Below are 13053 nucleotides of genomic sequence, written 5' to 3'. Positions count from 1 at the left end.
TAAAATATATCCCCCCATGTTTTGTCAGAGACACTAGGCCCCAGCTCTGCCTCCCACCGAAGTTGCCCCGGGGACCTGCGTGTAGGGGGCGCTTTCATCAAGAAGCGATAGATTTCGGAGATCAGCTTCTTTTCGTCAGTTGTGAGGAACAGACATTTTTCAAAGGGAGTCATAGGTCTGCTTGCCTTAGTGTGTGTCTGACTGAGCAGCCAGTGAGAGAGTTTGGTATGGGTGAACCTGTCCATCTCATTAAAAGAATATTGTGATTTAAGTTGGTCAAAAGGGATGAGGCCGGTGTGATCGAAGAGGCAGCTGATCCTCTTATAGCCACTCCTCCAGCCAGCGCTTGGCGACGATTGGTGATGACCTGGGGGGAAAATCTGGGTTTGCTAATATTGGGGTCGTAGGGAAAGGGAACGATGAGACCCCTGCCTCGCTACCATGTCCCAGATTTTTAATGTAGGGCTAGTAACCGGGGATGATAGTCCCCAGTATCTACAGGGCAGGGGGAGCCAGACCTCCCTCCATATGTGTGAGCCCGCCATTGTTTGGTCCATAAAGACCCAGTGCTTCTCTGTCATGGGATGGTTCCATTCTATCAAGTATCTCAATTGGGCGGCCCGGAGTACCGCAAGACATTCTGGACTCCCAAACCCCCCCTCCAACTTAGTACTTTGCAGCAATTGTTTCTACAGCCTAGGTTTCATCCCTCCCCAGATGAAACAATGTATGTGGTGTTGGAGTTGACTCAGTTCCCCTGGGGAGGGGGGGAGGAAGCATCTGAAAAATGAAAAGGGTCCGGGGTAGCACATTCATCTTCACCACGGCTATCCTGCCTAGCCAGGTCAAAGGCAGGTGCCGCCACCGGTCCAGGTCGTTGCGACTAGAGGCCCTAAGTCTAGAGTAGTTGGCGTGCGTGGTTTGCGGGAGGTTCCGGGCTAGAACTATTCCTAGCTTTGGGAGATCCGTTTTAACCCATTAAGGCGTATCGTGTGTGTAAGGCTTGCTCTGTGTCTTTCAACAGGTTTATCTTGAAGCAAGATACAGACCCAAACACGTCTAGTTCTGAGAGGATGGCAGGAAGCGAGTCAAGTTGTTGGGTGACACAAAATATAATGTCATCCGCATAAAGGCTAATCAGGTGTTGATCAGCTCCAGACTTAATGGCCACCGCATTGGGGTCGTCTCTCAACCTCTGAGTGAGGAGCTCCATGTATAAGGCGAAGAGGTGCGGGGAAAGCAGCCAGCCCGGTCTTGTGCCTTGCTCAACACGGAACCCGTCAAAACTCACTCCGTTAACCTGGACAGTGGCACTGTAAATACTGCATATCCAGTTCATAAACCACTCACTCATCCCAAAGCACTTAAGAGTCGCAAATAGGTAAGGCCAGTGCACTCTGTCAAACGCTTTCTCCTCTTCTATAGCCAATAAGAGGGCCTCTTCGCGGCAGCGCTGGACCTTATTGATGAGGTGACACGTTTAGTGTTATCGCCTTACTGTTGCAAGAGGATAAACCCTGCCTGGTCTGAGTCGACCAGACCTGGCATCAGTGAGTTGAGATGGTGCGCCAGGATGTCAGCAAATAGTTTCGCTTCTACATTGAGCAGGGATATTAGGCGATAAGAGTTGCATTGCTGTAGATCTTTCCCGGGCTTCGGGATTATCGATATAGTGTCCTGTAGCATAGATTCCGTTAACGTTCCGGTCCCTGTGAAGGAGTTAAAGAGGCGGGCCAGTAAAGGCGCCAGCTCAGTGCAAACGTCTTCTAAAAAATTACACTGAACCTGTCCGGGCCCGGTGACTTCATGGGTTTAAGCTGTGTGGTTGCAGAGATCACCTCTTTTATTCTGATGGGCTGATCCAGTGCCTCAAATTCTGGAGGGGGAAGCGGGGTGATCGCGGCAGACTGGGCACAGATCTAGGGAGCAGAAGTTGCCCCAGGGTCTCCCTTTTACAGATTAGCTTAAAATGTCTGGAATTCTGCTGCAATATCCAGAGCGTCCGATGTCGTCCGGCCTGATTGCATGGGAATGGCTTTGACCACGTTACCATGCGGTTTGCTGCGTAAACAATGGGCTAACATACGACCCCCCCCTATTAGTCCCTACATGGAATTTGTGTTTAAGACGAAGCATTGCATATTTCGCTTTGTCCAAATCAAAGCACTTGAGTTGAAGCCGCGCCTGTTTCACTTTGCGCATAATTCGGGGAGCTCCTGTGCGCTTGTGGATGGGCTCAAGTTCTGACACCGAATTTCCCAACTCCTCCCTCTTGCTCCTCCGGTCCTTGTTTTCGTGGGCCGCTTTCACTATAATAGCACCCCTGACAACCAGTTTGAGGGCCTCCCAGACTGAGGAGAGGGGAACACCACCTGAATCGTTAGCTTCTAAATAGTCAGTGAGTGTTTGGGTGAGAACACGACGTCCGGAGAGTGCAACCGTGTCTCGCGCAGGCACCAGGGTGGACGCTGCAAAGGGGCTGAGTGAGTTGTAAAGGTGACCATGATGGGTGCATGGTCGGAAAGAGAGCTGGACTTAATGGTAGCTTCTGTGGTTTGGGCCCAGGCAGAGGCAGAGGCCAATAATTGATTCAGGCGTGCATAGTTTTTATGTGCTGCGGAGCAAACCGCATAGTCCTGCTCCTCAGAATGTAGAAGGCGCCACACGTCCTGCAGTCCGCATTCAGCTAGCCAGCTAAGTCCCACTGGGGTGAAGGCCCCTGCCTGACCCGACCGTTGTCCTGAGCGGTCCTGCCACCATCCATAACCGGGTTAAAGTCACCACCCACGAAGATAGCCTGTTCTGTGGTTTCAAGAGCCCCTGAAAGTGCCTCCATAATACATTTCTCGTGGCCTTCATTGGGGGCATACAGGGAGACTATTGTGAAGTGAAGTGTGCCTATTTGCACCCAGATTGCCAATAAACGCCCCTTAATCTCAAAGCAGGTGCCAGTGATTGTTCTCTGAAAGTGACTGGAGAATAGAACTGCCTCTCCCCCTCTTTTTCACATTCCCGCCGACCAGAACTGTTGTGGGAACTTCCTATTTGACATTCTATGGGTATCTTTTGCTAGCAAATGTGTTTCCTGCAGCAAACAAATTTCTCCTTGTGTTCTAGGAGGGAGAGTATTGCAGAACTTTTAATGGGATTATGAAGGCCTTTTACATTAAGACTGAGTAATTTAACCTCCATGTTATAGTTGGTGACGGAAGCTATGCAAGTGAAAGTGGGACCCAATCGGCTAGCTGCCCCGTGCATGGAAGCCTAATTCGCAGGGAGTGGCCGGTGAAATGCATGTTGAACTCACTAGGCCTATTCGTAATCAGTTGGAAGGGACGCCCCATGACAATACCCAGACCCCTCAACAAACAAAGAGCAAATATAAACAGATAGTCCATAAAGTTCAGCGTTACCTGGAAGTCTGGATTTGTGGGGGTCGCCAGGGCAGAGCAGGCTATCACAGTTCAAGATGAGTCCATGCCTCCGTCCCCACACCTGTATTTACATCCCCTTTCCCAGTACCTTATGACGGGGGATCAGCATCTTGTTTGTCTCTACCGGAAAGGGAACGCTGTATCTCCAACCTCTCTTTCTCCATAACCGCCCGGGTCCGGATGGTGGGGTGCATGTCTCTGACCCTTCTGGATCCCGCGACCCTTCCCCTCCTAAGACCCCTCGCCCTGCGAAGGCCACAGGAGGTAGCATCGGTTGGAGTAATCCCAAGGATTTTGGACGCCTTTGACAGGGAAAGTAGTTGGTGAGATTTGCCATTCAGTTGAAAAATAAGGCGAGTAGGAAACCCCCTTCGAGCGGGAGTGACCGGTGACTTAGCGGAATTCTTACCGTTTCAGGCGAGTGGATGCTGCTAGTTCTTGAAAAAGCTGGAGGGAATGTCAGCGGAATTGCACCTTCTGATCCGTTCTGGCTGCTTTGAGGATTGCCTCCTTCTCCGTGAAGTTGTGAACACAGACCATATGGTCTGGGACTACCGACCACCCCCTTCCCTGTCGTGTACACCACCACATCAACCCCTAAAGTAATCAGTCATGCGAGGAGTTTTCTTTGGAAGGCAGGGGTCTCGGGTCCCCCCAGTTGTATTTATTAAAATATGAAAACAAATAAAAAAATTGGTAAAATAAACATTATTTACATAATTATTAAATGCAAAATTCTGACATTAGATTTACAGCAAGGTAGACAGGTATGCAGGGCTAACCTTAACAAATGTCTACGGGGGGAGGGGAAGCCAGGTCGCGTGTGGGGCCGAGCGGCCCCCCCTTTCCTGGATGTCCGCAGTTGGTGTCCTGGGGGACCAACTTTGTGGAATCTATCTAGCTTAATGTTGCTCAGCGAGTTATCTCCCAGTATGTTTCTAAATAAGGCTTGGACATAGCCCTCCAGATCTGATTCCTTGGTTCCTCAGCGTGGGCCTGGAGATCTAGCTGCTGATCTGATAGGCAGATGATATATTCTTGTTGGGCTTCTAATCTGCATCTCTAGTTGGGGAGCCCTCCGCCAAGGCCGCCACCCTCTCTCCCACCTTGTCGATGTCTCGGCACTCCTCCCCGAGCTCCAGCGTGAGATCCTTTTTAACTGTCAGTAGATCCTCCTGCAGTGATGCAAATAGTGCTCCCAGAAACTCGCGTGTCACTGAGCTCTCCACTCCTCCGCCGCCGCCTGGATGCTTAGTGTCCTCCAGGGATGTGTTATCTTGCTGAGAGTCTGTAGCACTTTTAATCCGCATTTCGGTGACAGATCTGTCTTTTTTGCCTTTGGCTGAGGCCATGGCTTTGTACTTTTAAGTCAGGAGAGCTAATAATCCCGGCGGCATGTGGTGGTCACCTGAGAACCTCCTAAGGTATCCACCAAAGCGAAATTGCGTCCCCACTGGAACCAGTGTGCAGGCGTCTGCCGATTTCTAGTCCCACCTCGTTCCCTCAGAGCAGCCCACCGAACCACAGGGACCAACCCAGCGCTGCCCTGGTGTCCAAGCCGGTTCGCAAAGATCACCCAACCACTCTAATGCAGGTGTCCGACAGAGCTGGTGGGCCCCCACCAGGGACAAAAGAGATCCGAGTCTAAGGGCCTAGCAAGGATACAATTCTAAGTAGACTGCTGTAGCTAGTTTTGCGTTCCCCCAGAGGGCTCCCCAAACCAATGGAAGGCCTGACAAGCCGGTAAAATGCCCCGCTCTGGTGTGTAGATCAGCTTGGTCGAGGGCCTGTGCCAGCGCCCGGTGGTACCCGGGGGATGACCCCGGCAGTCCTTGGCCCAAATAGGAATATGGCTCAGCTCCCAGGAGCAAGGGTGTATCACGGAGACGCAGTCCAGTGAAGGTGTGGCGGGTCTCCATTGTTTCGTCAACCCCCCCGAGGTGCAGAGTCAACCGGGGGTTGCTATGTAAGTGCTAATCGTCAGACGGGGACGGAGCGCTGCAAAAAATAGTCTGCTCACTCCGCCATCTTGGCCACGCCCCCTGAAGGCTATTTTAAAGAGAGTCAGTTTTCAAGTCTGTTGTTAAGATGCTTTTGTGAGAAGTGATTTGAGCAGGAGCATTGATAACTGCTCAGTGATAGTGCCAAAGAGTACAATTAGCAATGCATTGGTAAGAGACCAGACTGTCCTTTAGTTTTTAATTGTGGATGCTGTGTATTGATTGGATGTGTATCACTGTAGTATTGATGAAGTAAAATGAAATAGAAAAAATAAACCCACAAGGGGAGCGCTTATAGAATTTTCATGTTGTTCGCTAAAGCTTTTATAACGGAGAAGCGTGGCTCAGTGGTTAGAGGCGGCAGACCCGGAAGCTGAGATTGACCGTGGACCAGGGTTCGATTCCCCGCCTCGGCGGGTCTCGGGCTCAAAATTCCACGGACTCGACAATTCTCGCTCTGGTGCCTACTTTACTCATGGGGTCACACTCTGCGACTCTGGGCAATAGCTTGCTTAATCTCCACTACGGCCCCTCGCGGCGGGATGCCTGGCTTTCACCTTGTGGACACCCTGCCTGGGGTTTCTCACAGGGGAATACCAGGACGGGTTCCCTAAGCAAGCGCCGGGACGCTTACGGGCAGCCGTGCGCTTTACAAGTCCAATACATTTACATAATGGTGATCGAGCTTAGTGCTGTTTGTAATCTATGGTGTTTTTTTCTGTTACAGACTGGGTAGAATTCAGTCCATATGAGATTGGCATGGCAAAATATGGTACATTCATGCCACCTGATCTATTTGGAAGCAAGTTTTTTATGGGGAATGTGGTGAAAAAATATGAAGAAAACCCTCTGCACTTTTTAATGGGTGAGTATGTCAATGACAAAATTATAAAAACATATGCTTGTATGTACTTTCATAGCGGTGCTGACCTGGTGTGTGCCATGCTGAGGAATAACAGGATGTGGAACAATGGGCAACAGTCATAGGATACAGTTCAATATTGTTTGCAACAGACAAGTACAATGTAGTTTTCTATGATAAAATGCTAGACTTTGAGGCATGTGAGAGGCAGCCTGCCAAGCACCTCTGGAATTGCCCATCACATGGTGTACTGGGTTGCAAAGACTATACATTATTTAAAAGGCAATGAGGGTTTATCACATATAGATGCTTCTAATAAGCACACAAATACAAAAGTTCCTTTAGTACTAGCTGGTTGACTGATGGGGAATTTGGGTTGGTATTTAATCCCCCATTTTTATGCATCACTCCATTGTTGACATAGCTATTACACAAATGCGGGGTGGTTATGTGAAAGACAACTTTACGTTATTAGTGACACCTGGTTGCATAAGAAATAGTATTAAGTGCTATAAAAACAAGTGATTGTAGGCAGCCTCGTTTTTTAATTTCTTCTGATCTTTTCTGATTGTATCACATCCTTCCATTCTCATAAATCTGACCTACTCCTAATCCCAACTCATGGAAACGAGGTGCTTGCATGTGGCAGGACAATCTGCATTCAAAGAGGTTATATACTCGTACACATGGATGGCCAGAGCTGAAAATATTTTGTCAGGTTTTGGCCAAATTACAATGTGGGTTCAGACATGTGCCACACATCTCTAGCCGTAACAAATATTATGTCCGTCAATGACTACAGGGCCATGCTTCTACCCAGCTCCAGTAGACTTCTTGGGTTGACATTTTTTTATATAGCTCTTGCAGTCATGTTTTGGAAACTTGGTCCACAGTATTTACTCTTCAATTCTCTGCTGTATAAGCATTTTCTAGGTATTAGTTATTCATGAGGTGTGCAGAGTACGAATGCTTTGAAGGTAGATAGCTTTGTAATGTAATGGTTAACATTTGGCCTTTACGAGCCAATGTGACTGCATCTGCACAGTGGGAGCTGGTTATGGTTGGTGAATATAAAGGTCGATGTTCTATGGAAAAACTTAGCAAATTGAACTAGGGGTGCCACTGCATCCTGGGAGACAGCCATTTTTAGGGTTTGCTAAAGACATCTTGGGGACATTCGGGAGGCTTCCTTGAAAATTCATTCTGCCCACTGCTTATCATTGACTTTGTGGTTTGTAATTCGCATCTGCTTGGTTTCGATTTGATGGCTTTTTTTTGTTTTAGGCTGTCCAGCTTTTATTTGCCTCTCCATTAGGCCATACTTGTTTACTGTATCCTTCCTCCAGTGTTCGATTTATGTAAACAGGCCTTCAAATCTTGTTCTTATCTTGTCACATTTGCTGTGCATTCAGAGACCGAGGTCAAGTGTCAAAATGTCTGTCTTCAGAGGGATCTTGGTGTTTACCTTTCTTTTTTTGACTTCAAAGTGAGAGCATTTGTGTAACAATCATTCTGGCTACTGGTGGTGTGCTGGAGGAAGGCTGTAGGATGTTATTTTTTCCAGCACACAACAAAATTTAAATGTAAATGAAATGTGCAGATATTTAAGATGACATCAGAATCAGGAAAAACACTAATGAAGCAATTTTTTGGCAATTCTCAAGTGTGGTGAAAACAAATATTTATTACGATCAAACCAAATCCATAAACTATATGATGCCTTTTTCACACATTATCGCTTGTGTGCTGTATGCTTTTACCAGTAAATCTGTATGTTTGTAAAAATTAAATGGTTATTTCAATTGAAGTTGTTTTGTCTGCAATGGCAGTGTGTTAGCATACCATGCATACTCCTCTTTATGCCACTGCACTCTACACCACTCCTCTCGACTCTATACCACTCCACTTTACTCTATGCTAATGCACTCTATGCCACTGCACTCAACACAACTCCAGTCTAAGCCCCTCCACTCTGCACCAACGAACTCTACGCCACTTCACTCCGCAACATTGCACTCTGTGCCAATGCACTCTACTCTACACCACACCACACCACACCTCTCCACTCGACTCAGTACCACTCAACTCTGCACCATGGTAGTCTGCACCACTCTAATCTACGCTCCTGAACTCTTCGCTGACCTCTGCCACTGGATTCTACCATGTACCACTCCATACCACTTCGCTTTACTCTGAAACAGTCTGCTCTACACCACTGCACTCTACACCACTCTACTTTACTCTGCACCATCATACTCTACACTACACCAATGCACTCTACGCCAGTCTACTCTGCACCACTCCACCCTGCAACAGAGCACTCTACACCACTGCACTCTATGCGACTGTAACAGATGCTACACTGTACTCTTCTTCACTCTACACCACTGCACTCTACACCACTTGATTCAAAACCAACGTACTCAATGCCAATCTACTATGCACCACTGTACTCTACACCACTTCACTCTAGCCACTCTACGACATTGCACTCCACGATACTCCACTCTTGACACTCTACTCCATTAAATCCTACTCCGCTCTACGACTTTCTATGCCACTCTGCGATGTTCTACACAACTCCCTCTGCACCACTCCATGCCACTTTACTCCACTATTCTAGGACACACTACTCGGCTCCACTCTATGCCGCTCCACTCTACGATACTCTACTCTGCTATTCCACTCTATGCCATAACTGTACTACACTACTCCACTCTATGCCACTCCACGGCAATCTACTCCTCTCTACGCAACTACCTCTACACCACTCTGTGTTACTTTACTACACTCTATACCACTCTGCTTTACTCCTCTCCATTCTGACACTCTATGCCACTCCACTCTGACACACTACTCCCTCCACGCCACCCTACGACACCCCCACTCTATGCCACGCCGCTCTATGCCACTCTGCGCCACATCACGCCACTCCATCAACACTTAGCCACGCTGAATAGTAGCCAAGCTGGTGTACAACATGGCTAAAACACATTGGCAAAGCCAATAGCTCTTGCATTGGGGAGACCTGTTGGCTTTGCCAATGTTGTTAAGCCAGGTGTCAAACTTGTTGGCTTACACATGTATTATATATGTGCATGTGCACATAGTGTCTGTCATATTGAAATTCTCTAATAAGAAAAGACAAATAAATGTAAAGCAAAAAAATGCTAAACTGCCTCTTCCCTAAACAAAAAGTAAGAATAAGTGATCTCTGTAGATCAGTCAACTGGGAGATGAAAGGAGGACAGCATCAGTCGGAATTATGGTGAAAGTAGGATGTTCAGATTGAAAGCAGATTCAGAGTAATTTTATTTCTACATCGTTCATTACTAAAATGATACACCTTATTCAAATATTATACATATGATTAGCACATACTAATTATAACATAATACATATTGTGTTCATATTGATTATGAAGTTTCATGATGGGTCCCTTATTATAATGTAATAGCAAGTGATTCTTGTAAAGATTTGCCACATTATTAACACTCCTTTAGTCCTGTAATTACAACTAGTTTTCTCTACAAAGGGGGACGTTACATTTGGGGGCTAGAGAAATCTACTGTATGTTTGGCCCCAAAAAGTTGGAGTTTCACAGCAAGGAGAATCTTCCCATATATTCTTTCCGTGGAAACAGGTAGAGGTTAACTAGGTTCACCATATAGGTGTTTATTTGGGCTTCCAGGTGATCGTAGATGGGATTCCCTATCCTGGGATGTACTTATGTGGGAAATGTGGCTAATTACATTGGAGGATTCCTGAGATTTTAGATGCTGTTCAGTTCAGTCCTTGAGGTTTTGGCCAGCACTGTGCCATGGTTCGTTCCTTCCTTCCTTCCTAGAAATAATAGCTGCCCTTTCATTTGCCAAGAACTACCTACGATGAGACAGCACCAGCATTTTACTACTGATGCCCCATATTTCAAGAATTAACTCTAATTTGCCAGTGTCCATATTTTGCTGTAGGAACCTGTTATACCAAATATTACGTTCAATATGCCAGCCAGCCTGCACCATCGTTTTCCAGTGGGTATCCTTATGTACCAAGTATTGTCTAGTGCACCAGTACCAAGTATTACCTCTAATATGTCAGTACCAAGTTTTACTTCCAGCATGGCAACAATTTGCAATGAGTGTCACTGTAAGCCAAGAATTATCTTCAGTAAGTCAGGGAAAACTGGAGTTTCATAAGCATAACACCACATCCTCAATCCCTTATTCTCACGTACATTCAATCACTCACACATGCTCACTTACTTTCTCTAACACGCATCTTCTCACAAACTAATTATCAGTCACTATTACTCTACTCTCACTCATTCACCTCACTTACTTGCACTAACTTACTTTCACTTCCTCCTACTCACACTCACTTAAACTCATTCTCGCTCCTTCTCATTCAGTCTCACTCACTCATTCTCTCTTAGTTACACTTGCTGTCATTCACTCGCACACATTCTCACATTTATTCTCTCACATTCATTCCCACTCATTCATTCCCACTCATTCATTTTCCCACTTTCTTGCACTTGCTCTCACTCATTGCTCACATGCTCATTTTCTTTCATCCTCACTTACTTTTACTTTCTCACTCTTACTCCTTTATTTTCACTTACTCTCTCCCACTCATACTGTCACCCACTGCTTCACTTTCACACACATAGGCACACTGACAAGCTCACCCAAACACATGTCCTCTAAAACACACAGACTCACACCCACCCCCACACACCCACCCACCCACACACACCCACCCCCCAACCCCACCACCGCCATTAAACACTTTTCTACGTAAGTTGCTTCCTGCAGGTAGGAAAGTAGGATCTACTGTCATGGTCACCCCCACTTGTTGCTGGTGTCAGTCTGTTTTTATGACTAGTCTGGCTGGGATCCTGCTAATCAGGACCCTAGCCACTTCCCTCATTGTTGCAAAGGTAAGTACTTTGGTACCTCCACAAATGTCTACTGGTGTACCCTTGTAAGTCCCTATTGTATGGTACTAAGGTACCCAGGGCATAGGTACACCAGAGGTCTCCCATGGGCTGCAGCATGTATTATGCAACCCATGAGAGACCACTCAAACTGTAACTACAGGCCTGCCAATGCAGCCTGTGTAAGCAGGTGCTGGCACCACTAACGACAGATATACGTTTCCTTATATCTGAGGTCACTACACTTAAAACCTATGTCACCCCTCAGACAGGCCTTTCAATCCTGAAGGCAGGGTGCTTGGTTCTAAGTGTGAGGGTGCCCCTGCATGAGCAGGACACCCCTACAAACCCAGGAGTTGATTCTCCAGGCTTTGTAAGTGCGGTCAGCCATTTTAAAACATATAGTGGACATCAGTCGTTACGAGATGTCTAACTACATGGGGGCTGCACCAAACCCGGTCATGTTTGGTATCAAATATGTTGGATTTATACCCCAACACTGATTCCAGTGTTGGAAGTATGGTCCCATGTACTGGGGGCTCCCTTGGGGCACCCCCATGTACTTTCGGTTACACAGCCTTTAAGGATCTGACAGCAAGCTAGTGCTGCTGCCGACCACCAACACGATTCTGCTCTCCTGCTGAGCCAAGCTCGAACAAGGGAAGGTAGAACAATAGATTTCCTGTCGCAAAGAGATGTGACCGACTCCCCAGACATGACTTAGTGTATTGGGCTAGGGTGGGGGCTCTTGACAGCGTCACCATACTGCGTTGAAGGGCACATTTGGTGCCCTCCTTGCATACTCTAGTTAGAACCAGTTCTGGGAGCCATTGGCTCCCGCACGAAACTGGACAAAGTACACTGCAGTATCCTCCCATCTGTCCAGCCCCTCCTCTGGTAGGGACCCCTGAGTCGTCCTAACCCCTTTCTTAGGGTATAAAAGTGCTTACCTGGGGGTGGGTCCTCAGATTCGTTGTGGGACAAGACTCGAGCCGGAAACCACGTCATTCTTCGACCGTCTGGACACTTTGACTTCACCTGCAACCGAGACTGCATCAAGGAAGACTACTGCTGCTCCTGGTCTCACTGTTCTGCAAGTCTTCTTCTGTGTCTGTGCTTCTTCCAGGATCTTCAACTGACCTGTAGGCATCTAGGACACTTGAAGTAATCGCCCTTGGAGTGAAGGAGTCACCCCCCTGCATCTTTAGGCACAGCAATGAAGCTGACCGTTCTACTGCTCCTGACGTCCCACAGACTTCAAATGGCTAAGCAACACAGGTGGTGGTTCTGCAACTCTCTTGAGGCCTGACCTGTCCTCTCTGTAATTTTGTGGCCAGTACCCCTCATCGGAACCGCTGGGACCAAGCCCATGTGCACCGCATCAACTTGCAGTTTTGAAGGCTGCTTGGCTCCGCACTCCAGAGATCTTCGGGCTACAAGAAGCTCCAGCCTCCAGCATCTCTTCCTGCCAAGATCTTGTCCTCACTGCATCCTCTGTACCGTGGGCCTTCATCTTTGGTGAGCTGCTTGAGGTCCTTGTTTGACTCCTGTGCCTTTGGCCTGTGGGTCCTCTTGAGGGTCTTCTCCCTCTTCGTGGGCTCCCCTCCTTGCTCTGGGCCTGCTCTGACTCTCCTGCACTTAGTGAGTTGCCTGGACCTTTTTGGTCCCATCGTAGTTTTCCGTGTCTGTTGCTGCTGCCAAGGCTTGTTGGTGCTCCCGCCAGACATCGACCCCCTGGTTCTCGACTTCCAACATGGGACAGCTCGTGCACGGCTCTTGGTCTTTCTCAACGTCGCCTGGTCCCCACAGCGGTAACAGCAA

General features: G+C 47.7%; 1 protein-coding gene across 1 annotated transcript in view; it reads left to right on the top strand.

The window, feature by feature from the left end:
- The window catches only part of PLA2G4A (phospholipase A2 group IVA), an 875644-nt gene that overhangs the window by 581333 nt on the left and 281258 nt on the right, over window positions 1-13053 (top strand). The window contains exon 11 of the mRNA XM_078642541.1: window positions 6162-6299. Coding sequence (XP_078498667.1) covers window positions 6162-6299 — 138 coding nt within the window. The remainder of the gene's footprint in view (window positions 1-6161; window positions 6300-13053) is intronic.

Source organism: Lissotriton helveticus, chromosome 1_1, assembly GCF_964261635.1.
Source record: "Lissotriton helveticus chromosome 1_1, aLisHel1.1, whole genome shotgun sequence".
NCBI classification, from domain to species: Eukaryota; Metazoa; Chordata; class Amphibia; order Caudata; family Salamandridae; genus Lissotriton; species Lissotriton helveticus.
The sequence above is the reverse complement of the archived record's forward strand: the minus strand, read 5'-3'. Positions and strand labels throughout refer to the sequence as shown.